The sequence below is a fragment of the Lethenteron reissneri genome, unplaced genomic scaffold (genome assembly GCF_015708825.2).
Source record: "Lethenteron reissneri isolate LAM-NWPU_2019-01 unplaced genomic scaffold, ASM1570882v1 scaffold_1640, whole genome shotgun sequence".
Classification (NCBI taxonomy): domain Eukaryota; kingdom Metazoa; phylum Chordata; class Hyperoartia; order Petromyzontiformes; family Petromyzontidae; genus Lethenteron; species Lethenteron reissneri.
In genome coordinates, this window is record NW_026891378.1 from 1,918,385 (window position 1) to 1,944,800 (window position 26,416).

The following is a 26,416-nucleotide window of genomic DNA, read 5'->3' on the forward strand; positions in this document are numbered from 1 at the left end:
CACAAACGCACATTCACTTACACACTCAGATGGAGCCATGCACACACATCGACTGATACACACGCATTAACTTAGACACACACACATGGAGTGAAACACAAAGGTATGGACTTACACACACATGTGGACTAACACACATAGCGACTGATATGCGCACAAATGGACTGACACACACAAACACTTGTACGTACGCACACATGGGGCGTTGTCCGTTTGAAAAAGACAGACACACACATGGACTTACACACAGACATGGAGCCACACACATAGAAACCCATAGACTGACATGCACACAAACATTATCATTGTAATATTTGTAAACTTATTTGTTTAATAATAGTAAACAATAAACCTTAAATTCTTAGCGAAAGATGCAATAAAATTGTACTTTACGTTGGTGTGGTGACGCCTCGTCCCGTGCAGAGCCCGCGGCCTCGCCTAGATTGGCAAGCCGGAGGAGGTGAGACGTTGCCAGGCTGCGAGCTGGGCCGCTACCCCCCCCCCCCCCCCCCCACGATCCCCCCGCCCGAGGCAGAATAATACAATGTAAGCGCTTAAATAATATTAAATTAATAACTAAGGACTTTATATCAGTAACTGCACGCATTGGGGTGGGGGGGGGGGGGGGAGAGGACATCACACTGTGAAGAGAAATCGGCAGCGTGATGTGTATATCTGTTCCATATTAAATGCGTAAAATAAAATGTCTGCCGTGAGCTGGAGGCAACGCGCAGCACTTGTTAGGGTCCGCCCCCCCCCACGAAATTGGCGTCACTTTGTACGGTCGATGTCGTGCAATAAGTAAATAATGAATAATAGAAACGGCACAAATGTGTTAATTAAAGTACTTTAAAGTTTAAGGATGCGAAAACGGAATAGCCTATTCATACCGTGGAGCTTAGGGCGTGCCGCCTGGCAAATTATTTCGGTCTTAAACCCCACCGTCCGAGAGCCAAATCCCCCGCAAGCGCGAGCGCGCGGAGACTTTTATATATAAGATATTGGGGGGACATTTTGAGCATATTTGAATATTGGATGTGCCCCCCCCCACCCAATAAATATTATAATTACGGCCTTGTGCTGCCTCATCCCTTCACCCAAGAGTGGAGCGAGCGTGAGGGTTTGTACGACGATCTCCGCGCTATATTCTTGGTTCTTTCGGTAAAGTCACGTAGTAGGGAAATAATAAAAATATTAAACAAATTATTGCTTTATATAAAAAATATAATATTTTTACTATTAAATAATAAAAATATTAAATATTTGTTTTATATTTTATTAAGAAATAATACAAATATAAAATAAAATGTTTTCTATAAAAAAATTATTGTTTTTATTATTAAATAATAAAATATAAAAGAAAATGTTTTATATTTTAATGTTAAATAATAATAAAATCTAAAAGAATTGTTTTATATAAAACAATCAATTGTTTTATATAAAAATATAAAACAATAAAAATATAAAACAATAAATTGTTTTATATAAAACAAAAAATTGTTTTATATTTTTTTTATTTTATTATATCCCTACTACGTTACTTTACCGAACGAACCAAGAATATGAATCCCTGCAGTCACGAAAGCTTTAAATCAAAGTTTAAGATCTCCGCGCTCTCTGCAAGTTTTATTGTCACGGAGCTCTGCTGTTGTCATCACAGGGGGGCGCTGCGTAGCGTCAATTACAGCACATTCACACATCGCGTTTGCTTGTAATCATACGCACACTTACACACGAGTTGTTAGAATCATGTAAGCTACGTAACTACGTTAATCTGAATGCTTAAATATACATATTGAACATTTAAGATGCTTTTATAAACTTTTTATAGCTTTAAATACTCGATTTATTTACGTCAATAATGATAATACAGCATTTTTACCTATCATAACTACTTTCGATTCAAGTCACACTTACAAACGAGTTTTGAGAATAACCTAAGCTATGTAACTATGTTGCTATAAATGTTAACATTCGCAACTTAAATCCAAAATACGTCATTAAAGATTTACCTCAGAATGCTACAGAGTTGTGTTACATTCTTAATCACGTAACTCTATCTGGACAAGTCGTAACCTTACACCACTGTTCCCTACCTCATAGCACAGTAAATGTAATCAGCACAGTGACTTTACTTCACGTGCCTGTACGCAAGAAGTAAAACTTTTACCTCAGCCCGTGTCTCACCGCCTCGCTGCTTAGCAACATCACTGCCGCCAATCTTATGTCGGTTTCCCGTCAAAATCAGGGGTCAGAGGGCAGGTGGGCGGGGCATGAGGGCAGGTGGGCGGGGCCTTAGGGAGGGGGGCGTGTCCTGCGTGGGTCAGCGTTGAGCTCTGATGAAGCCACCTTTGGGTGTGGATGCAGGTCACAGTGGGATGATGGACCGCCTTGCTCCTCGGGAATGCAACGTGAACGTTCTTTGCGATCACAGATCGCGGACGGTCGTCCAACTTCTCTCAATGGAACAACCAAACACAGCCACGGATTATTCTCTCTCTCGTGCGTGTATGTGTCAACAGGGGCCGTTCATAAATGACGTCACGCGATTTTGGACGATTTTTGACCCCGCCCCCCTCTTCACACGACGTCACAAAAAGTCAGACCCCCCCTCAAATATGACGTCACAAAGCTCTGCCCATCCCCTCCCCCAAAACCACATTTCCATTTTTTCAATAAAAATGCTTCAAATCGCTTTAAACTATTGTCATTGTAGTGCGTATTTAATGTGGCGCTGCACTCTGATGTTGTAGGATTGTTGTTATAACAATTAGTGTTGTTATAACAATTCTATATTTATTTAAAGTTGGCATTTCGATGTGACGTCACATTTCTCACCCCCCCCTCGTCACACATCGTCACAAATGTCTGACCCCCCCTCTAGTTGCGTGACGTCATTTATGGACGGCCCCCAATGAGGGCGGGAGCAGGCAGGAGACGTGATCAGGAAGCGGCGCCCGCAACAACAAAACAGAAGTCGCCAAAATAAGAAGTAAAACAAATGATAGTGGTGGACGGCAAGAAGATGAAGAGAGAAGGAGAGCGAGGTAGGGGAGGGGAAGGCAGAGCTTTGTAACGCCATATTTGAGGGGGAGTTGGAGTTTTTGTGACGCCGTATGATGAGTGGGGGGGGGGGGGGGTCAAAAATCGTCAAAAATCGTCCAAAATCGCGTGACGTCTTTTATGGACGGCCCCTTGGGCGTCCTCACAGCAGCCTGGCTGCCAGCGGTCACCTGCAGGGCCACGCCGGCGCCGTGCGAATTCCTCGCCATCCCACGTGGCCGGATGGGAGGTCGAGATCCTGCCCCTGAAAGAGTCTTCACCGTGTCAGCATGCCGGGCATGGAGGGAAGATTCGTGTCCATGGCAAGCGAGCTGGGCTGAAGCTGCGCCTTCTACCTCGTCGTGGGTCCGGCCAGAACTGCGCTGCCGCACTGCACAGACGTTGTGGACGTCTTCGGCGGTGCAATGGACTCGTCTGCGGTGGCCCCCTTCTCCCTCCTGGCTCCAGCCCATCGCTCACCACCCGCCTTCGTCTTCTCAATACAACGATGCCTCATTGTTTTTTCAGCCACCCAAGCTTTCTGTCACCCCCCCCCCCCCAGCTACGACCAGGCCTATCAAAACCCCTCCTTTTCCATCCATCTGTTTTTTACTGTCATCAAAAGTACACCAGCACTTTACAATAACCCAATTCTTCATTTAATTCATCAAGCTATATACGATTTTAGAATTGCTGTAAAACACCTTCGTAAAGAAGCTATATAAATCTCATTAAGATTAGATAAGAACCGTGATTGGACCAGCCAAACATCACCCAACTATGTTAATGGAGAGGCCCTTGGATATGTGGAGTATTTCCCTGTTGACAAAACTCCTTATCTTATCCATCATGCTGTATGTGAGCGTATGCCAGCGTTATTGTTAAGTGCATTGATGCATCGTGGGTTACGTTTGTCTCCTTTTTGCGCAGGAGATCTACTGTAAGGAAGAAGTGACAGATGTGTCCAGGTACATTACCGTCAGCTGTGCCGCTTAAATTAACTACAAATCGGCGTTTCCTGGTTCTATCGCAGTATTGTATCCTCAAGGTAACGTATTACTGATAATAAATGTTTCAGTGCTAAGGACAATGCTGATGATTATGGACACGGATTGAATGATGGAATTTGGAAAATTACAAAACGGATTGTCTCACATTTTGTTAAATCCAAGTCCACATCTTAGAGACGAGTTGCGCAACCAAATCACTCGAAATCGTGTGACTTAGTCACCTGCAGCTGCTTTGTCAAAATCTGTGCACAACAAAACACAAGTCTCAGTGACTACAATGTCTGCCCCCTTGTCTGGTTACCACAACCTCCCACCTGCATCTCAATTGCAACTTTATCACAATTCGAAACTGTGCAGCGCGTGATGATGCAATACGTTGCTACGATTCGCTATGGAGATCGATGCTTGAAAGTAGTCTCGTTACACTGTGAGCAACATGTTGCAGAGACGTCCACGTAGAAGCGATTCAGTTGCATACACCCGAGTTGCCAAGTTGCACGCAAATGATTGCTCGGGTGTAAGACGCAACTTAACTTACGTCAAGTTGTGTTTTTCACAGAGCACAGTTCGTATCGATTTGAACAGTTGGCTACGTACGGTGTGAAACAAGTTCAACATACGTACCTTAATTATTGATCCCGTATTCTAACTACAATGCAATACGCTGTCCATGTACAGCCCTTTTGTCAATCCACTGCGGGATGAGGGCCGCCGCACGCTGTGCAGGTCGTGGGGGTTATTTGACCACGCTTAAGGGTACACAATAGTCGTGTGGTATGGGTACGGATTTGAGGAATTACGTCTGTGCTTAAAGATTGGAACAGTAATACAAAGTTGTGACAATTAGCATTTTTTCTTTTTACAGTCCAACGTCGCATATCCGACTCGCTGGGGACTGAATCATTGGTGGCTATGTGAAAAAGTCGGATGTTATGTGATCGTTTTTAGAAACTGCCAGTTGCATTTTTATGGACAAATAGGTTACCCCGCAACAATGAAGTGCGAACTTTTGAACGTGGGGAAATGTTTTATTGTACTTCAGAGATAAGCAGCTGTCTGCTAGATTAAGAATATGTGACTGCATGCGATAAGGAAAGATTTACAAACACCCTTCGAATGTGATCGTTGCACCCTGCACAGTTACTGCTGAACTGGATGTGGGCAGTTTTGTTAGGGCGGACATTGTAAGAATAATTATAGACCAATTTTTATTCTTTCACAATTACAACAATATTCGAAAAAAATAATAGACGGCGACCTGAAACCCACAATCTCCCGCGCAATAAAGAGTCTGGTTTCCATGAGGATTCCTGTGCCACCACAGCTATGATGGATAATTATTTTTTCTTCAGTAACCTGCATAAAGGCCACTACTTCTGTGCACTATTCATTGCCTCGTCAAAAGCCTTTGATACTGTTGACCATGATATTCTACTCACACGATGCAGTCAACTTACAGTTTCAGACAGTATAATAAAGGTACCTCTCAGACCATTCTCAAAAGGTACATCCTGGTAACATCTCGTCCAAAAATATTGAAATAACAAATGTTGTTCCACAAGGTTGGGTGGCTACTGTGACGCTGCATACAGATCGGCTACTAATGTAACACTGAACAGACTAAACCCCATTTGTCATTCTGATCTTCGATTTGTATTGGATGTACAATTCATGACCTACCAATTTGACCTTGACTTAAAATCCCATCTCACGTCACTTGATGCAAGTCGAAATATACATTGGGCCCTGTTCATCCGTAAAATCCTTATTGGCAAAATCTGTGATACATTTAGCTAAATCATAAACCCACTGTCAAACTCAATAAACCTAAGACATCCATTTAATTGCCTGTTAACTATCCCAACAACGACAATTGAAATAGGTGACAACCATTTTACCGTTGCAGCACCAACGTTTTGGAAAAACCTTGTTTCCTCGGGGCTGGCTCTCAACCGCCATGTGTTAACCTGACTCCCTCCCCCGCGTAAACCACCACTCATGCTGCGGTGGCTGCGTGCATGCGCACGAACCGTACCTGCTGCGGTGGCTGCGTGCGCGCGTGCCCGCTCAGGTTGCCTGCCCCGACTCACGCTAAAAATAGCCGTATGAATATGCCGCGCCTCTACTCCTTCTCCCGAAATCTGCTTCCTTCTGCCTTGGATGCAAGTGCGTAGTCTCGGGCACACGACGATCGAATCGATGGCAATATTCGCGCGTTGCACCACTGAACGTTATCGTTGCTACGCGGACACGCTGCGTAAAACGCTCTTCGCTACGCGGACACACTGCGTAAAATGCGCTGAGTCAACCCGCACGCGATCACGCAAGCACCGGGAACCACAAAGTTCAAAGTTCATTTATTAGGTATAGCCCTGTGAGCCATTCGGCTCTTGAATCGGGTGCAACCGCAACAAACAAAAACACGAACAAGAAAACATCTTAAAGTGACTATGTGCAAACAGAAAATCCAAGAAAAGACAGCAAAATATTGCAGAAAAATCACCGTACACCAACCCTGTGCAAATATCCCAGTGGGATGCAAGTCAAACAACAACAACCACAAGACAACTTAGATTAAGGCCATCAGTCTAACTCTGTACTACAACAAACAAACATGGCCAAACCAAAAAACTTTTCGAAAATCACCAAAATAAAGCCATGAAAGCAATGAAACAGTGATCATAGGAACTGTGAACGACGATCGGATTGATGATGATATTCGCTCGTTAATCCGCTGGGCAAACACGCACGGCGAGCCCAAACGCAGTTAATGAATTACTACCCGCGCTGCCTCACACACACAGCAATCACGCGGTGTCGTTGCTCTGTGCTAAAGTTTATTACTGGCTTACCCGAAGAAAAACCATGCGTGACCCGGAGCAAAATACCTAGCGAGCAGCGTCCCACCTGTCTCTATCCAAACCCTCGGGGAACCCTCGCGCTATTCCTCACCCCTCTTACGTACTCACGATATCTCACGGAGGCGATGGGAGTTGGAGGGACGAGGATCCGGGAGGTCTTTGCCTGGGTCGAGTTGTAGCTGCACTCGCCAGCGTCTCTCGGACGCTCGAGCGGCTGGGAGTCCGACTGGGTAGCTGGCTGACTGGAGGAGATCTGACCAACGTTTCTCCTCTTCCCTCCTTTTATCTCTTCCCAATTCAAAAGTCCCTGCCTAAGTTGTGTTGCCCTCCTAGCCAATCGGGCCCAATCTTTCCACCCGCGCAGGGCTAGGCAGCGAGCGATACCCTGCTGGCCTACCTGGCGTGTGGCTCTCACTTGCTTCACAACCCATTGTGTACGTGCCCGTCGTTTTCTCCCACTTGCTTCCTAACCCATTGTTTACGTGCCCGTCCTCCCTCCCGTACTCTTGGTTGAGGTTTTTAGCTTTAGCCAGCCCCCTGGGTGTTTTGCCCTCCCCACGGCCCTATTCCCTTGTGTCCGGTGTGTTCCCACGGGGCCGCAGTGCAATCCGGCCTGGCCGGGGTCGGCCAATTTCCTGGCACTGGGAAACCGTGGGTTGTCCCCACGAGGGGTCCCTCTGGTAAAAACCCAGGATACCAGGGGATTCCCCCACGAGACCCTACGTGGGCATCACCATGGTGGAGGTAATCATGTAGTGACGCAAGAGTTGGTTACCCACCGTCACACTATTCCTCTTCCCTCCCCCTACCCCTTCGTGATCTCTAAGTATCCCCTATCGCAGTCACCCATTCGTCATACGTATCATCGTATTATGTAACCTTTTTATTTAACTATGTTAAGCACATTGAGAAAAGGTGTGCTATAAATATAAAACAAGTTGTTAAGATGAGCACCGCTGTTGACAGACGCAGCGAGGCTCGCCACTGCTCTGTAGGTCGCCATCTTTTTAAATCCTTTATATTAAGTTCACTTGCTTGCTTGCTTGCGCGCTTATGACCGTGTAAATCTTTCGGTCGTTTTTTAATCCACTTCCCGTGATCTAATCGAGCTGACATTTTGCACACAGACTCGTTGTGCGTGACAATTTATTTCGGTGAAATTTTTTTCCCAAAATTTTACACTTTTTAGGCAATTTTTTTTATATTTAATTACCAATTGCTTAATGGTGGCAGGCAATCATCTGACCCATAGGTGGCAGCCATCTCAAGCCAGAGGACGAGAAGACTCTAGCCGCCACGCATATAAAGGATTTATAGTGAAAAACTTTGTTTTTACGGGTTAATTTTTTAAATTGTATCCGTCACTTTCTGCGAAGAGAAGTCTGTGTAAATTGTCTTTCAACAAGTAAAGCCACAATTAGTCACTTTTCAGATATTGTTTTGGGATGTTCAGCCAGTTCCTCTTCAAATTAGTGTTTTTGAATGTGCGAGAAACCCAACCACAACCCTACAGCAGCTCTTTTCGTTTCAGACTGTTGAGGACACCTGCAGTGCCCATGGAGGACATCTACTTTGAGTAGTGAGTCCATGGCTGTGCACCGTGTCAGGCTCATTATTTGTGGCCAATGTTTTGGACAAACTTAATGAACCCTGTGGACCTGTTTGAGACTGAACTTAAGAGTGAAACTTAGACTGGAGGGACTTTTTAAATCCTTTATATTAAGTTCGCTTGCTTGCTTGCTTGCGTGCTTGCTTGCTTGCTTAGGACCGTGCAAATCTTTCGGTCGTTTTTTAACCCACTTCCCGTGATCCAATCGAGCTGACATTTTCCACACAGACTCGTTGTGCCAGACAATTATTGTTCGTGAAAAAAAATTCCCAAAATTGTACACTTTTTAGGCAAAAAAAATTATTTTACATATATTCAAATAGAACTTATTCATGGCTTTGGCTGAACGTCAGAGTGTAAGAGCCCAGAGCGTAACCCCTCCACAGGCCGTGGCGGAGTAGCGCAGTTGGTAGCGCCCTCGCTTCCCATGCCAAAGGTCGCGGGATCGATCCCCGCGTCCTCTACAGGCGAATATATTTTTAAATCATTTATATTAAGTTCGCTTGTATGCTTAGGACCGTGCAAATCTTTCGCTCGTTTTTTAACCCACTTCCCGTGATCCAATCGAGCGGACATTTTCCAGACAGACTCGTTGTGTGTGACAATTAATTTTCGTGAAAAAAATCCAAAATTTTACACTGTTTAGGGAAAACAAATTAAATATTTAATTACCAATTGCTTAATGGTGGCAGACAATCATCTGACCCATAGGTGGCAGCCATCTCAAGCCAGAGGACGAGAGGACTCTAGCCGCCACGCATATAAAGGATTTATAGTGAAAAACTTTGTTTTTATGGGTTTACTTGTTCAACTGCAACTCCGACGTCCTTTCTGGACTGTCTGGACAGGACGCACCAGGATTTGTTGGTGCTCAACTGTTCTTATGTAATAAAAGACTCGGACGCTTCTCTCTGTCCTGTGTCCTTTATTTGGGTTCGATCTATTTTCCCTCACGGCACTCCCCTATATACTCTTCGCTCTGCAGCCCCAGGCTGCTGTCGCTCACGTAGCCCACTTCCCTATATGCAGACCCGCTGCTGTCTCGTCGTGCAGACCCCCGCTGCCTAAACTCCTCCCTTGCAGACCCGCTGCTCTCCGCAGCCTCCTCGCTGCTCCTGCTGCCCCGGGGTCGGTCACCGTTGGCCGACGGTGCCGATCCTCGTGGTCCGTGTGTATGGCGATCTCGCCACTCTCTGGTCTGTGTGTGTGGCGATCTCGCCACTCTCTCTCTCTCACTCTCCGCCCTGCGTGGCCTCACACTTTCCCAGTCTCCGATCACTCCCCTACTGCTTCCGGTTTCTCCCCTTATAGACCTGAACCCTCTCCCCCACGTGACGTAACTCCTCCCCCCATGACGTCACTTCCGGGAGGTCGTTTACGCCCGCATTACACCACCCTCCCCCGTAGAGAAAATCCAGCCGACCTCGGCTGAACACAACTCCAACAAGCAATGCGAGCGAACACGACCGAATACGAAAAAGGACACAGAACACACAATAAAATACCGAAAGAACAAGAACACAACACAATAATTAACAAAATGTGAGGGATTTTGAGCGGGTGCGGGTCGCCGGACCGTCCCGGACGGTTGGCGGCCCTCCCGCCGAACGGGAACGTGGCAGGGTTTTAAGAGCGACAGGCTGAAGTTCGTCTGTCGCTATTGGAAGCCTGGCAACGTCCCGGTCCCCTATTCTCGAAGGCGCAGCATCAGAGGCGTCCCGCAATTGCGTCTGCGGCGGGGTTGGAAGGGCTGCGGGCCTCAAAGGTTCCGCAGCCGTGGTAGGCACACCCCGAGCTGAGTCTTCTTTCCCCTGCCGCGTCACGGCCGGCTCGTCTGTAAAAGGCACGACAGGCGCTCTTGCAAGGTCAGCAGGCACAGGCAAGGGCGAGTCGGCAGCCACAGACCCCGGCAAGGCAACCTCAGGAGATGACGCATCAGGTCGAGGGGCCACGTATGGTTTCAACCGAGATGTGTGGACGAACCAACGCCGAGATCCAAACCGAACACGCTCCGATTGTGGTTTGGGAACCACGATGAGGCGAACCGGCCCTTGCCATGGTTTATGTAACTTAGGAGAGGTACCTGGCCGCACCTGTGGACAATGGAGCCAGGCCAGGTCCCCCGTTTTCCAGGGGCATTCCCCTTTTGAACGTCACGCACACCGCTCGTTCTGAGCCTGGGCTTTGGCCGTAGCCATGCGGGCCCCTTCCCGCGCCACAGTGACTCGGCGAACGGTGTCCTGAATATAGTCAGGAAGAGGCTTAGCAGGTCCCCTCGCTCCGGTTCCCAACTGTACATTAATCGGCGGTACGTTTTCACGACCGTACATAAGAAAAAACGGCAAATATCCTGTAGCCGCGTGCGGCGTCATCCGGTACGCTGAAAGCACCCCAGGGATATGCAAATCCCAATCCGATTGTTTTTCACTAACCGTATGGCACAACATGGCGGACAGAGTCCGATTTAGCCGTTCCACCATACCATCCGTTTGTGGGTGGTAGGGAGATGTCCGAATTTTCTTTGTTCCAAGAGCCGCACACACCTCCCCCAACAATTTAGACGAAAAATTCCGGCCCTGGTCTGTAAGGAGTCTCTCCGGCGCCCCCTTGTCCATAACATACCCAAATAGAAAGGCGTCTGTGATAGACGCCGCTGACTGGTCAGGCAACGGCCAGGCCATCGGCCAGCGGGAGAGGTACTCCACCCCTACCAGCAAATATTTATTTCCCCTAGCGGATGGCGGAAAGGGTCCCAAAATATCTAACGCCACCAACTCATTAACTCGAGACACCTGAATAAATTGTATCGGCGGCACATATGGATGTTTAGGTGGCTTACGGCAGGCACAATCGGGACACGCACGAACGTGCCCGACGACATCCGTCGTCATGCCGTGCCAATAGTAATCTCGCTGCAGCGTCAATAGGGTCTTCTGCACCCCCAGATGTAAAAGCGTGTCACAATGCAGAGTCCTAATCAATTCGTACCGCAATGATGCCGGTACAACAAGACGCCAGCGTTCCTGTATCCCTTCCCTCCACATCAGCAACCCATCACGGAGAGCGGTTTCCGGCACACCCCCCGCACAGATTCCCTCACTCCCCTTCACAGGCCGCTTACGCAACGTTACCAAAGAATCATCCAACATTTGTTCCCGAATCCACACAGACCTCGGGAGATGTAAAATGCCATCAGCCGGTCCCCCATCCGCCGGCCCTGGCTCAAGCGGAGCTTCAGGCACTTCGACTGCCAGCGCGACAGGCTGAGGGGGGTGCTGAATCGGGCCACACCTATGCGTCCCCGACGCACACGCGCAAGGGGATCGCTGCGGCATCCTGGAAAGTGCGTCCGCATTAGCGTGACGCACTCCCTTCCGATGGTGAATTTGGAAGAAAAATTCTTGCAGCGTGTCCAACCACCGCGCCAGCTGGCCGGATGGTTGGTCCATTTTAAGAGCATACTGCAAGGCCGCATGATCCGTGCGAACAATAAACGAACGACCGTACAGATACGGTCGAAATTAGCGAAGAAAAAAAACAATAGCCAAAAGTTCCCTGCGTGTGACGCAGTAGCGGGTTTCAACGGGAGACAAAACCCGGCTACCATATGCCACCACGCGTTCCACACCACCTTTGGACTGAGACAACACCGCCCCAATGCCCGTGTCACTCGCGTCCGTATCCAGAATGAAAGGATGTTCAAAATCCGGATAATCCAACGTCGGCGCCGTAGCCAATAGATCGCGTAGGCCTCGAAACGCCGCCTCCTCTGGCGGTCCCCAAGCAAATTTGTGTCCTTTACCCGTAAGGAGATGCAAAGGCCTCGCGATCGTAGCAAAATTTGGAACAAACCTCCGATAATATGAGGCGAACCCCAAAAACCGACGCACATCCCCCACCGTGGCAGGGGTTGGCCAGTCACGGACACACGCAGTTTTGTCCGGATCTGTGGCCACCCCGTCCGCACTGACGATGTGCCCCAAATAACCTCCTCCCTTGCAGACCCGCTGCTCTCCGCAGCCTCCTCGCTGCTCCTGCTGCCCCGGGGTCGGTCACCGTTGGCCGACAGTGCCGATCCTCGTGGTCCGTGTGTGTGGCGATCTAGCCACTCTCTGGTCCGTGTGTGTGGCGATCTCGCCACTCTCTCTCTCTCACTCTCCGCCCTGCGTGGCCTCACACTTTCCCAGTCTCCGATCACTCCCCTACTGCTTCCGGTTTCTCCCCTTATAGACCTGAACCCTCTCCCCCACGTGACGTAACTCCTCCCCCCATGACGTCACTTCCGGGAGGTCGTTTACGCCCGCATTACACTTATATTCGCGTCTTTAAGGGTCACGATTATTTGGAGCTTTGATAGGTGAATTCAACTTTGTTATGGGGACAACCTACGTCATCTCTGCGTGACGGTGGGGCTCGTGAGTTTGTGTTATTGGAGGGTAGGTGTTGCTTGTGAGAGCAGCTGTGTGAACTACAAGAGGGAATTTTGTTAGCTCCAAGTTGTACCAACCTTCACAGAAGTGTGTTGAGAATGAGATGAGTTGACACAAGGTGAGTTGGCAATAGGTTAGTTTAGATGAGGTGAATTGAGATGAGGTGAGCTGAGTCTTTATTTAGCTATTTCTGGCACCGAGACGTCTCTGCCTGGTCAAAAGTCAACACATTCCAGGGTGCGCCTCATGATATGCAAATCAAACTAAAAGAGTTTGTACTTTAGCCTGCCTCACATTTACGTGGCTTGTTCCTAGTTTAGTGTATCAGATGTCGCCAGAGACTGCCTGAGCAACAGCCAGAGACTGCGTGAGCTATAGATAGATACTGCCGGAGTTACAGCCATTGGCTGTCTGTGCTACAGCCAAAGACTGTCTGTGCTACAGCCACTGACTGTCTGTGCTACAGCCAAAGACTGCCTGTGCTACAGCCAGCCTGCCTGAGCTACAGCCAGAGACTGCCTGAACAACAGCCAGCGCCTATCTCTGAATGGAGCCACAGGATCATGGCAAGTGCGTCTCTCAGTGATAGCGAGGCTCCAGGGGAGTTGACCTGCCCCATCTGCCTGGACGCCTTCCGCTGCCCCTGCACGCTCAGCTACGGCCACTCGTTCTGCCTCAAGTGCGTGGAGGGCGCCTGGGATGCGGCAGAGTCCTTCTCCTGCCCGCAGTGCCGAGTGATCTTCCCTCAGGGACCCAAGCTGATCAAGAACTTCACGCTCACCAACTTGGAATAGCAGCGCCGTGCTGCAGAGAAAATGGCCACTATGGTCTTGTGTGACTTCTGCAACGATGGCACGACCGCTGCCTTGAAGACCTGCCTCAGGTGTGAAACCTCCTACTGTGTGACTCATGTAAAGCCTCATCAGGAGAACCTGAAGTTCAGTGACCACGTTCTGGTGGATCCAGGCACGAATCCTGAAAAACGCAAGTGCAAGACGCACAGAAAGAAGATCAAGTTTTACTGCCGACAAGACAAGATCTTGGTCTGCACAACCTGCACCATCGCAGGAGACCACAAGGGTCACGATGTGGCTACGCTGGAGGATGAGCACAAGACACGGCAGGTGAGACGGTCTGCGTGTGTGAGCGGGAGCTTCTCCTGCGTGAAGTCAAGTACGAACTGGACAATGATATCCAAATAAATATATAATTACTATTTCAGCTTCCCATTGTTTCTTCAAATTTTAACAACCATGATTTAATATAAAGTATGCTGAGGTTGTCATAGTGCAGAAATAATACAACAACATGTTATTATCAATCCTGTTATATGACAAATTGATAAATGTGCTCTTAGTATATTTAATAAAAACTAATATATTAACGCGTACACTGTGTTCTCAAAATGACGTGAGTGCATAGACTATGGTTCGTATACAAAAGTGGTTTGTGGTAGAGGGGAGCATTCCGTAAAATTTTAATGAAATGTAAAACGACTGGGACTGCGTGAGCTGCAGTGCTCACCACTTGGTCGCCTCGTGCCGGCCTGTGCCAGTTTAGCACCACACTCTACAGCAGCTACCGGGTCACTGGACTTGGCGTTCCAGAAATGTCACGTGATTTTCACAGACCAAATATTTTGTGACCGTATTTATATTTTCATCACGATGCTCTCTACCGAATTTCTCGGACACTCAACAGTGACATGGCAGCGCCTCATTGTACCATGTAAAACTAAACTAAAACTATTTTTTATTTTACCAAATGAAGCTCAATGACCTATGAAGCTCTTTTTCAGAGGCAACCTGGCCACAAATGACAGCTCAACGAAGTGGCTTATCAGGTCTAAAAGTATGGCAACCAAACACTCAAAATGCACCTTTCTAAATGTGGACAGAAAAACCGAAGGACCCAGAGAAAAATGTATGCGACCATGGAGAGAGACATGCAAACTCCATTTATACAGGAATCAGACGCGGGTTTGAACCCACGACCTCCTGTATTGCAAGCAAGGCAGATAATATCTCGCCACTCCGGTGCCCTGTTCACCTACTACTCAGCGCCGCTCACTATTATGGGAGCCCCGCGTACTACAGTAGCCCCACCCACTACTCTAGTAGCCCCACCCACTGCTCAGGTAGCCCTGCCCACTGCTCAGGTAGCCCCACCCACTGCTCAAGTAGCTCCACCCACTACTCAACACTGCCCCCCCACTGCTCTGGTAGCCACACGCACTACTCCAGTAGCCATGCCCACTGCTCAGGTAGCCCAAACCTTCTTCTTCTGGGATCCCTCGAAGTCGAGTTTGATTTCCCTCCAGGTGTCACTTGTCTGTGTTGTGAGGTGGACCTGGCTGGCCATGGGTCCGGAGATGGCTGAATCGGCCAATCCGTGACCTGCAGATCTTGGCACAGTGGGGGCACGGATGGTCCATCCTGGAGCTCCCACTTTTCGTCTCTGTCTCTGGTGTGTGCGCTTTTCAGCGTGCTCTTATCCTGGCCATCAACTCTCTTCGCTCGGCCTCAAAATGCTGAGTTACATTGTTTATTTTGGCCCTCCATGATGGTCTATCAAGAGCATACATTTTCCAGTTGCTTGGATCTACGTGGCTTCGCTTGAGATGCATTTTAAGGTTGTTACGGAAACGCTTCCTTTGACCTCCAGGGGCACGTGATCCATCGCTGAGCTGGGAATAGAAGATTTGCTTAGGAAGCCTCAAGTCACTCATCCTCACAAGGTGACCTGCCCATCTGAGTTGATACTTCATCATGATGGCCTCTATGCTACATGAGTTTGATCGCTCCAGGACATTGATATTAGTTTGTCTTTCTTCCTATGTGATATTTTATATTTTCCTGAGACAGCGTTGATGAAACATTTCGAGAGATTTTATGTGTTTACAATAAGTGGTCCAGGTTTCTGCAACATATAAGAGGGTTGGAATTATACTGGTAGGAACGAAGTGGACCAGACCACCAATAGATTAATGTGTCCGTCCGTCCGTCCGTCCGTCTGTCCGACAAGATGGCCGCCCGCTCCCCCTGCGATCTGTGAACTAAACAAGATGGCCGTCGCTTCCGGCGCCTCACGGCGAAACTTTAAACTTCGCTTCAAAATTACTTTACTGAAACGCAGCACGTTTTAAAAAAAAAAATACTTTACTGAAACGCAGCACGTTTTTTTAAACACAGAGACAAGAAACATTTATTAACACAGAGACGAGATACATTTAATCGCCTTATTTGTGCACGAAAAGCACGGTGCGAGGGCTAGTGCGGCAGGCTTCGCGAGGCCTAGTGCGGCAGGCTTATTAACATAGAGACGAGATACAATTAATCGCCTTATTTGTGCACGAAAAGCGCGGCTTCGCGAGGCCTACTGCAGAGGCTTCGCGAGGCCTCGTGCAGAAGGCTTCGCTAAGTCTACTGCAGAGAAGGCTTCGCGAGGCCTAGTGCAGTAGGCTTCGCGAGGCCTAGTGCGGCAGGCTTCGCGAGGCCTAGTGCGGCAGGCTTATTAACATAGAGACGAGATACAATTAATCGCCTTATTTGTGCACGAAAAGCGCGGCTTCGCGAGGCCTACTGCAGAGGCTTCGCGAGGCCTAGTGCAGAAGGCTTCGCTAAGTCTACTGCAGAGAAGGCTTCGCGAGGCTTAGTGCAGTAGGCTTCGCGAGGCCTAGTGCGGCAGGCTTCGCGAGGCCTAGTGCGGGAGGCTTATTAACACAGAGACGAGATACATTTAATCGCCTTATTTGTGCACGAAAAGCGCGGCTTCGCGAGGCCTACTGCAGAGGCTTCGCGAGGCCTAGTGCAGAAGGCTTCGCTAAGTCTACTGCAGAGAAGGCTTCGCGAGGCCTAGTGCAGCAGGCTTCACGAGGCCTAGTGCGGCAGGCTTCGCGAGGCCTAGTGCGGGAGGCTTCGCGTGGCCTAGTGCAGAAGGTGGTGGTGGGGGGTGGTGGTGGTGGGGTTGGGTGGTGGTGGGGGGTGGTGGAGGGTGGTGAGGGCTGGTGGGAGGGGTGGTGTTGAGGGTGGTGTTGGGGGGTGTTGGGGGGGGGGCTGTCAACTGGTGTAGGAGGCGGTGCACTTCTCTGCTTCAATTTTGTTGCGATTTATTATCTGCACACAAACAAAAGCACCGAGAAGTAAGACGCGCCACCCAGCCCTGCCCCCCCCGCCCTCTCCCCCCACCAATATTTGAGTGATATTATAATTAAAAACAATGATGCAGCACCCCCGCTTTTACATTAGTAAGCAAATCACAGCAAGATGAGTTTTTTGCACACTACGGGCAACACATTTTCTCCAGTCACTGCCTTAAACCCGTTCAGTCGACCGAGTGGAACAACAGAATAGGCGGCTAAATACGGACTGAGTGGCACATAGAACACATTCCTGCGGAGGGAGCTGGTAGGAACGTTGGGTTGCTCGGTCAATGGCCAGGGTCAACGGCGGCGTGGTGTATTCCGCAAATATGCCCGACTGTGAGGGCGGGCACAAGCTGGCGTGAGTAGGTTAAACGTTGAGTTTTATAAGGACACCACGGGGTGACCAGCCCCTCCCCACCCAGCCCCTCCCCACCCAGCCCGGTCGATATCCCTGTACCGGTACTAAGTATTATTCCTACCAGCCCACCCCGCAGGGTCCTGTTTACAACATTATACACGGCCACTTTGGTCTTCGTGGTAATGTTGTGGTCTTCAAAGACCCTGTTCTTAAGTTTGCCAATGGCAGCACTAGCTCGGGAAATCCGATGTTGGATTTCATAATCAATTAAGACATTGCTAGAGAGATGGCTGCCTAAGTATGGGAAACTGGGAACGCTTTCTAGTATTGCATTGTTGGTAATGATTGTAGGGGGTGGTCGATGTCCTCTCGGAGCTTGTTGAAAAATTATCTTTGTTTTGCTGGTATTCAATGTTAGACCCATCCTGTAAGCATCTGTAAATATATTGACGATGACTTGAAGGTCAGCTTCTGAGCAGGCACTGACTTGGGCATCATCAGCATATTGGAATTTAATAACGGATGTTTCGACTTGGCTCTTAAACGGTTAATTTTGAATATGTTCCCGTCTGTCCTATATGTGATATTTATGCCTCTGAGAAGTCTGTGCTCTGTCAAATGAAGCATTCCCACTAGGAAGATGGAGAAAAGAGTTGGTGCAATAACGCAGACTTGCTTCACACTGGTCCTTACTTCGATTGGCTCTGAGGTTTCACCATCAGAGAGGATGACAGCCTTCATATCGTCATGCAACAGATGGAGGACGTTAACAATTTTTGTTGGACAGCCATATCTCAGAAGGATTCTCCATAGTGCAACACGATTAACAGAATCAATAGCTTTAGTCAAATCAAAGAAGGCCATGTACAATGGTAGTCTCTGTTCCTGGCACATCTCTTGGAGTTGACGGGCTGAGAAGATCATGTCTGAGGCTCCCCTGCCAGGTCGAAAGCCACTCTGCGATTCAGGAAGGAGTTTTTCAGCAAGTGGTAGAAGTCTGTTTAATAGGATTCTTGCCAGTATTTTTCCAGCGGTGGTAAGAAGATTGATGCCTTTGTAGTTGTCAGTCTGACTTGTCACCTTTTTTGAAGATGGTGGCAATGATGGCCTCTTTCACTTCGTTGGGAAGGTCTTCATCATTCCAGATCCTGGCCATAAGGGAGTGCAGGTGTTCTAGTAGGCATTGTCTTCCATGTTTGTAAATCTCAGCAGGAATCTGGTCTATCCCACTCGCTTTGTTCTCTTTCATCTGCTTTACAGCATTAGCCACTTCAAGCATCGTTGGTTCTCCAGCTAAATCCTCAGAGGGAGAGTGTTGTGGATCTCACTTAATATAGAAGCGTCTACAACAGCGTTGCAGTTGAACAGAGTGTTGAAGCGTTCCTGCCAGCGGGAGATGATTCCATTTTTATCTTCGAAGATTTCTGTCCCATCCTTAGACTGAAGTGGTGCAAGGCCCTGTTTTGATGGTCCATATAAGACTGGTTGCTTTAAAAATTTCGTGGGTTATTGGAATCTGCAAGATGTTGTAATTCTTCTGCTTTGTTTCTGAATCAGTTGTTCTTCAGTTCCCAGATTTTAGTTTGTACTTCCGATTTGGCCTCCTTATATGATTGTTTTTTCTGTCTAGAGTGTTTGTGTTGTTGCCAGGCGATGAATGCATTCTGCTTCTTGTTAATGAGGCTTGTAATTTCTTGGTCGTTGTCATCAAACCAGTCACAGTTTTTCCTTCTTGTGTAGCCAATGGTGTGTTCACAGCTGGTTATAACTGCCGTCTTGAGTTGTGTACAGTTCTCATGAACATTTCCTGAAGCCTGGTTGATGCTGAGTCTTTGAGCTAGTTCTTTCAGTCGGTCCTGTACTGCTGGGTCTTTTAGTCTGGTTACATTGAGTCTTTTCCTCTGTAGTTTTGGTCGGTCGATGTGTTTGTGGTTTAGTTTGAGAGTCACCACTGATCGAATTAGTCTGTGGTCAGTCCAGGAATCGTCTGCGTTGATCATGGCACGAGTGATGCGGACGTCTGTGCTGTCAAACTTCCTGACAATCACGTAGTCCAGTGAATGCCATTGGTGTGATTGAGGGTGGCACCAGGAGGTCTTACGGCTATTCTTCTGCCTGAATAGGGTGTTGGTGATTGTCAGGTCGTGCTCACAACAGGTTGTAAGAAGAAGGTGACCATTGGAGTGGGGCATTCCAACTCCCTCTTTACCAATTACACCGTTCCACATTTTATGGTCTCTCACAACTCGAGCATTGAAGGCGCCGAGGAGAATCAGCTTTTCAGTTTTTGGTGTACTCTGAAGGATTTAGTTGAGTTGGCTGTAGTAGGTCTCCTTAGTGTCTTCTTTAGAGTCCAGTGTTGGTGCATAGGTGCTGATGATGTTTTCGTGTTTGTCTTTTGCAAGTTTCAGGCGTAGGGTCATAACACGCTCATTGATACCAATTGTAAGCTCACTTGAGCTGCTGATGAGCACGTTGTCTATTGCAAACCCTACACCATGCAGGCGTCCATGCGCTGGTTTATCCTTCCAAAAGATGTAGCCTCCACTTAGCTCGGTCAGTTGGCCTTCATCCGCCAGATGGGTTCCGTTGAGGGCGGCAATATGGATATTAAATCGTCTCAACTCACGTGCCACAAGAGCTGTTCGGCGCTCTGGACGTTGCGAGTTTGGGTTTTTTGTGAGGGTCCTGACATTCCAGGATCCAATGTTTAGGTTATATTTATTTTTTCTTTCGACCGCAATTATTGATGCTCTCTCTGGTCGCGGTAAGCGAGATAGGATGATGCTCGGCAGGCTATGTTTAGGGCACATTTTCTAGCCTCCTCCCAATTTGGGGTGAGCAGAGTGGATCCTTGTGGGCTTCTCAGTCACAGCTACAGCTGCCGGGATGCACTCCTGCCTAATCCGAGTGCATGACGACCTTATAATAGCTGCCGCCTTGGTGCTGGGTTGTGACTAGGAGCTTGTAGCTGCATAAGCCTGCCCCGCTTGCCAATCGCCCAAGGGCTTTGGGTGTGTAGTGTGGTGGTGCGATGACATATCTTCCCTGGAGGGTGCCAGTGCGTGAATTAATTTACGTGCAGTATCTGTTGCACACCAGCTAACACACGGGGCTTACCCAGGAACCAAGCCTGGATCCAGTGACGAGACAGAAAACCAAGACGATTAGAAGGCTTGTCCTGAAGCACCAGACATCCAGTGTCTTCTCCGTCATATGCCGTTGGCCAACTTAACCGGAGCTCATCTACCCCACCGAGGTGGGCCGTTGGCCACTTGGTATCCACCCAAGATTTTATCAGGGTTTACTCCCTTAGCCTAAGTGGCTGACCAGAGCTCCGTTAGCCAGCGCGTTTTCAGTTGAGTCCAGACAGGCCTTCTTGGTTACCGAAGTGGCCCAGGTGGTCGAACCACCCACCATATTTCGCCATTTATGGCCATCCTGTACTTTACCTGTTACCACCTCTCACAACATGAACTACTCAGCACCGCCCACTACTCAGGCCGCCACAACCACAAAGCAGGAAGCCAAACCCACTACGCAGGTAGCCCCACCCACTACATGTTGCCCCAACTACTATGCAGGTAGCCCCACCCACTACTCAGGTAGCCCCACCCACTACTCGGTTAGCACCGCCCACCACTTGGGTAACCCCGCTCATTACTCGGGTAGTACCACCCTCTACTTCAGGAGCCACGCGCACTGCTCAGGTCGCCCTGCACACTGCTCAGGTAGCCTCAACCCACTACGCAGGTAGCCCCACCCACTACTCGGGCAGCTCCACCCACTACTCAGGTAGCCCCACCCTCTAGGTGGATCCACCCACTGCACAGGTAGCCCGACCCACTACTTAGGAAGCCCTGCGCACTTTTGAGCTCCTCGTGAAATTAGTTCCCTGCAGCGCTTGCTCCCCCAGCCTCCATCGCTGCACCAGGGCAACTGCCCCCGTCACTGTATAGGGTTCGCGTGGGGCGGGGTTGAGAGGGGACGCTCAGAGAGTGAGTGGAGTCTCCCCTGGTGACGTCTCTCACAGAAACAAGTGGAAGAGGAGATGCGGGTGGTGCAGGAGAAGAGGAGGGAGGTAGAGGAGTCCGTGAGGCGTATGGAGGCCGCTCGCAGGGACGTGCAGGTACCACGTCTGAGCCGGACCCTGTGAACCCGTGACTCCACTCTGAGTAGTATTTGTGTTAGAGAACAACTCCATTCATTCAGGTGGACTACCATTGGCTCTGAACACGTTGTGGGTCTAAAGACACAACAGTCAATCTGCCTCAATAATCAGGACGAGTAAAGAGGTGGTTCTCATCTCCACTGAGAAACTCAATCAGTGGTGGAAATTCCACATTCCCATATCTCCATACAACTTACCACTTCAACGACTGTTAACTATATTGGTCAGATGAGGTGGTACGTACCTTTTATCCAATACTCTGGTGGCAGAGTTGGTGATCACACACAATTGTACACTCTTTTAGTGAAACCAATCAGGCGTTAGAGTAGCCAGGTGCCAGTATTGCAAGTGGTTTCATGATCCCCTCTCTTCATCCATACATGTGTTTTTTTCTCACATTAAAAAATTCATTTAAAGAGGAATTGGCCTAATTTCCCATTTCATTAAGACTCTACTTGTTGACGGCAAATTGCAGATTTCCCTTCGCTTCATGTGAAGGTAAACAAAGCATCGTCCTGAGAGTCTTACGCAATGAGAATGACACGTACCATAAATGTACTCCTGATGGTATTTTATTATTTCAATGCCTCACAGCCCCCGAATCGTGTTGTACTGAAAATGCACAGTGGCGTTATCAGATGAAGAAGGAGGCCTCAGTGCTGCAGACTCGTGTCACTGTCTGGACACCTTAGAGTTGCACTCGGGTCACACCGACCTGAATGTCATTTCACAAAGGACCAGACATTTAATGAACAGAGGTGGCATTTGTTTCTCTTTGCAGGGATCCATGACAGATGAAAAGGCCTCAATCTCGGTCAGATTCGTCAGCGCGAGAGCAGCGTTGGATGCGGAGGAGAAGGCGGCTTTAGAGCAAGCGGAGCAGAAAGGGCGCGAGCTGCTGTATCAGATCAAGAAGAAGATCGCTCAGTACCAGCGCGAGATCAGCGAGCTCCAGGCAGTAGCCACTCGCCTGCAGACCCGAGCGCAGGAGAGTGACTCATTCGCGTTCCTGCAGGTGAGGAATTAGTTTCCAGTGTCGCTATTGGCACAGAGCCCTCTCACCAGCAGCAGAAGAGGGAGGCTCCTGAATGAGAGCTCGCATCTCATGGGCTTGAGAACACAGCTCCAGTCATGGATCCGCATTGCAGCTCCAGTTGCTGTCATTTGGAAGGCCAGCTCATATTTTCACAGTTAAATTAATTCTCTCTCCCGTCCTTTCACAGATTCCCATTAAGTTTGTTTCATTGTGAATATAAAATAAATGGTATTGGAATTGCACTTTTTAAATCAACCCTACAATAAAAGTGCACGGTATTCATGATTATCATTAGACATGATCTATCTACTGATGGATGAAGGCCTCCCCAAGCCATTGCCACATCTCATGATGCCGCGATGCAACAATCCAGCAGCGCCTGCTCACGTGCCGATGTCATCGCTGCTTCTTTGTGAGCCTTCTCTTGTTCGTATTATGAAAGCTTAAATAAATATGAGGTCTCATACACGTATTAATGATATCATTGTGTCTTGAACATCACTTCTACAAGACCTGCACCATGTGCATTGGTAACGCCAAACATTTCAAGTCCCAAATTTCTCAACACAGATCAATATCAACTGGTCTCACTCTGAAATATTTGCCCTACAATTCAGTGTTGGTCCTCATAGGGGTGGCGAGATGGTAACTACGTCGCCTAGTATACCGGAGGGCGAGGACATCACTATAAATTTGTAGTTTGCATGTCTCTCCCCATGGTCCTTCCAAATTTGGAAACGTCCGTTTAGAGGATTGAGCTGTTATAAATTTCCACGTGATGAACCACTTTGTTGAGCTATCATTTGTGGCCAGGTCGCTTCTGAAAAAAGCCATATACCTCTATGGGCTTTACCTGGAAAAAAATAGTTTATAGTTGACTATCAACCAGTCTCCCTCTGAAATATTTGGCCCGTAAGTCAGTGTTGGTGATCATGGGGTCATAATCCAAGACTTTGGGGTTTATATTCCACCCACAGTTTTGCAGTGGGAACTCCACTGAATGCAAGGGAATCGAAGTAGAGTCACAGTAATGCATCTCTCTCTCTTTCTCCCACAGGGGCACCTGGAGGAGACGCGCAGGTAAAAGACGACTTTCACTCACGGCTCGACACACGAAAACATGGGATTGAGTGTGGGACGTGGGCAGTGAGACATTGGCTGTATGTGATGATGCCGTGTGGTGAAACTGTGTGTGGTGATGTTGCGTGTGAAGATGCTGTGTGAAGATATTTTGCGTGATAATGCTGTGTGATGATGCTGTGTGGTGAAGCGGTGTGTGATGGTGTGTGATGATGCTGTGTGATGATGCTGTGTGGTGAAGCTGTGTGTGGTGATGCTGTGTGATGATGCTGTGTTAAGTGATGCTTTGTCTGATACTGCGTGGTGATGCTGTGTGATGGTGCTGTGTGTGATGATTCTAAGTGTAGTGATAGTAATGCTGTGTGGTGATGTTGTAAGTAGTTGTGATGTGAGTGATGATGCTTTCTGTGATGAGTCTAGATGTGATGGAGCTGTGATGATTCCACGTGTGATGAAGCTGTGATGAGTGTCTATGTGATGGAGCTTTGATGATCCTGTGAGTGACGATGCTCTGCGTGATACAGTGGCCGTGTCTGCTCTGCTTTCACAGAGCAGGGAGGGTTACTTCAGCTCCACCCTCAGCTCGCAGCCAACAGGACATTGCCTCACTTCAAGTCCTGGAGACAAAAGCAGTCAAACTCCTGTGTGAGTTCTTCAGTGTGAATCATGGGTGATTGGGTGGTTTTGACAATTATCCCCGTGTGTGTGCACGAGGTCGACTCAACCTCAAATGAGTACCTGGTGTTTTGTGTAAACATCACCACTAGGGAGACAAAGGTGGCCAGGCGTAGTGCTGGCCACTCACCCCCTCGTTGGCCGTGTCAGCTTTTAAAGGTGCTGACTTGCCCTGACATTGTGTTAAGGCTACACAGGGGATTTTAGTCTTTGTTTATATACTAATCCACGACCCGACTGATCAGAGCCATGAGACTCGGTGTTTTTGGTAAATAATCAGCATTACCAGTCATGGGTAATTGCGATATCGAGATGCGGTGTGTGCCTGTGAATGTCTCTATGCATCTGTAGGTGGGGTGAGCGATGGCTTAGTGGTTAGCACACTGCACTACGAACCCAGTTTACTGGGTTTGATTACCTGCCATTGCTAAAATCAGTGGCAGGTGATATCTGATCCATTCCTGGGCCTCTGCTAGGCAGTTCCAACCTCAAATGAATTCCTGATGTTGGTAATGGTCATAATGATGGTGATGATGGTTGTGATGAGGATGGTGGTAATGATGCTGATATTACTGAAAATGTGAGTGATGGGAATGGTGATAGCATTGGTGATGGTGTTGGTCGTGATGGCAGTGATGTTCGTGGTGATAATGATGGTGACACTGGTGATAATATAGTTGGTGATGGTTGATGGTTTTGCTGATGACACTGATGGTAGTGATGAGATTGGTTTTGGTGATAATGGTAGTGATGGTGGTATTGAGTGTTTTGATGGTCGTTGTGATGGTGATGATGCTGGTCGTGTTGGTGTTGTTGGTGATAGTGATGAAGATGTTAGATGGCGGTGATGGGAACTGGTGATGGTCGAGGTAGTTGTAGTGATAGTGGTGGTGATTACTTGTGATGGTGCTAGTGGTGATGATTATGTTTGTGATGTTGCTGATGGCGATAGTGATGTTGGTGATGTTCATCGTAATGATGATGTTGGTGACGATGGTGATTTTGGTGAATTATGTGCTGTTTGTTGATGGTGAAGATGATGGTTGATGATGGTGATGTTGATGTGGTGATTGTGGATAATGGTGTCCTGTAGTTATGTTGTGATCGTTGTTGTCACAGACGGATGCTCACCAACTCTGGACACAAACTCAGCTCATAACCAACTCCAGATCTCCTCGGAACTCAGGACGATGAAGTGGACCGGTGTTTCCCAGGGTCGCCTAGATCATCCACACCGGTTTGATGGCTGGTCACAAGCCCTGTGCAGTGAGAGCTTCTCGTCGGGCCACCACTACTGGGAGGTGGACGTGGGGGACGCGCGGTGGTGTCGGGTTGGAGTCGCGTACGGGACGATCCCACGGAAAGGGGGTGGTGCTGCATTGCAGCTGGGACGGAACGATGCATCCTGGTGTTTAGAGAAACGTGACGACAACTTCTCAGTGTTTCATGGTGGAGTGGAGACTGCACTGTCGGTGAGGGGGGCCCCCTCCCCCCGCAGAATCGGGCTTCACCTGCACTGGGAGGGGGGGCTCCTGGAGTTTTACCGTGCCGACTCCATGGAGGTGATCCACGAGGTTCGGCAGAGATTCTTGCAGCCTCTCTACCCTGTGATGTGGGTGGGGTATTGTAATGAACCATTGAAGATCGTGGATCTGAGTCGTGCATCCTGAGGATGAGGAAAAATAGAAACCCAAGAAACCGAGACAGAAATCCAAGAAACTGATGAAAGGGGGGATGGTGAGAAGAGGGTGAAGTGAGGGTGAGGGTAAGTTGGAGGGGAAGGTGAGGGAAGGGGACAGGTAAGCGTGGAGGGTGAAGGGTCAGGAGGGGGTGAGGAGAGGAGAGGATGGGAAGGAGGGGGTAGAGGCGATGGTGAGGCAAGGTGGGGGTCAGGGGAGGGTGGGGTGATGGGAGGGTGAGGTGAAAATTTAATGAAGGGTGAGGTGAGCATGGAAGGGGAGGGTGAGGGGGGAGGGTGAGGTTCAGGTTGGTGTGCGTGA

At 48.6% G+C, this 26,416-nt stretch overlaps 1 protein-coding gene across 1 annotated transcript; it reads left to right on the forward strand.

Annotated features, from left to right (window-relative positions):
* Positions 1-22,373: 22,373 nt before the first annotated feature.
* Positions 22,374-26,122, forward strand: LOC133339135 (tripartite motif-containing protein 14-like). Its single transcript, XM_061547261.1, has 4 exons — positions 22,374-22,640; positions 23,719-23,741; positions 24,292-24,386; positions 25,536-26,122. The coding sequence occupies exons 1-4, from the start codon at positions 22,374-22,376 to the stop codon at positions 26,084-26,086; spliced, it is 936 nt and encodes a 311-aa protein (XP_061403245.1). The 3' UTR covers positions 26,087-26,122.
* The last annotated feature ends 294 nt before the right edge of the window (positions 26,123-26,416 follow it).

Coding starts and splice junctions, on each gene's coding strand:
- LOC133339135 (XM_061547261.1), top strand. CDS start 22,374: ATGAACAGAGGTGGCATTTGTTTCTCTTTGCAGGGATCCATGACAGAT. Junction 22,641..23,718: donor ACTCATTCGCGTTCCTGCAG/GTGAGGAATTAG, acceptor TTTCTCCCACAG/GGGCACCTGGAGGAGACGCG. Junction 23,742..24,291: donor CACCTGGAGGAGACGCGCAG/GTAAAAGACGAC, acceptor CTGCTTTCACAG/AGCAGGGAGGGTTACTTCAG.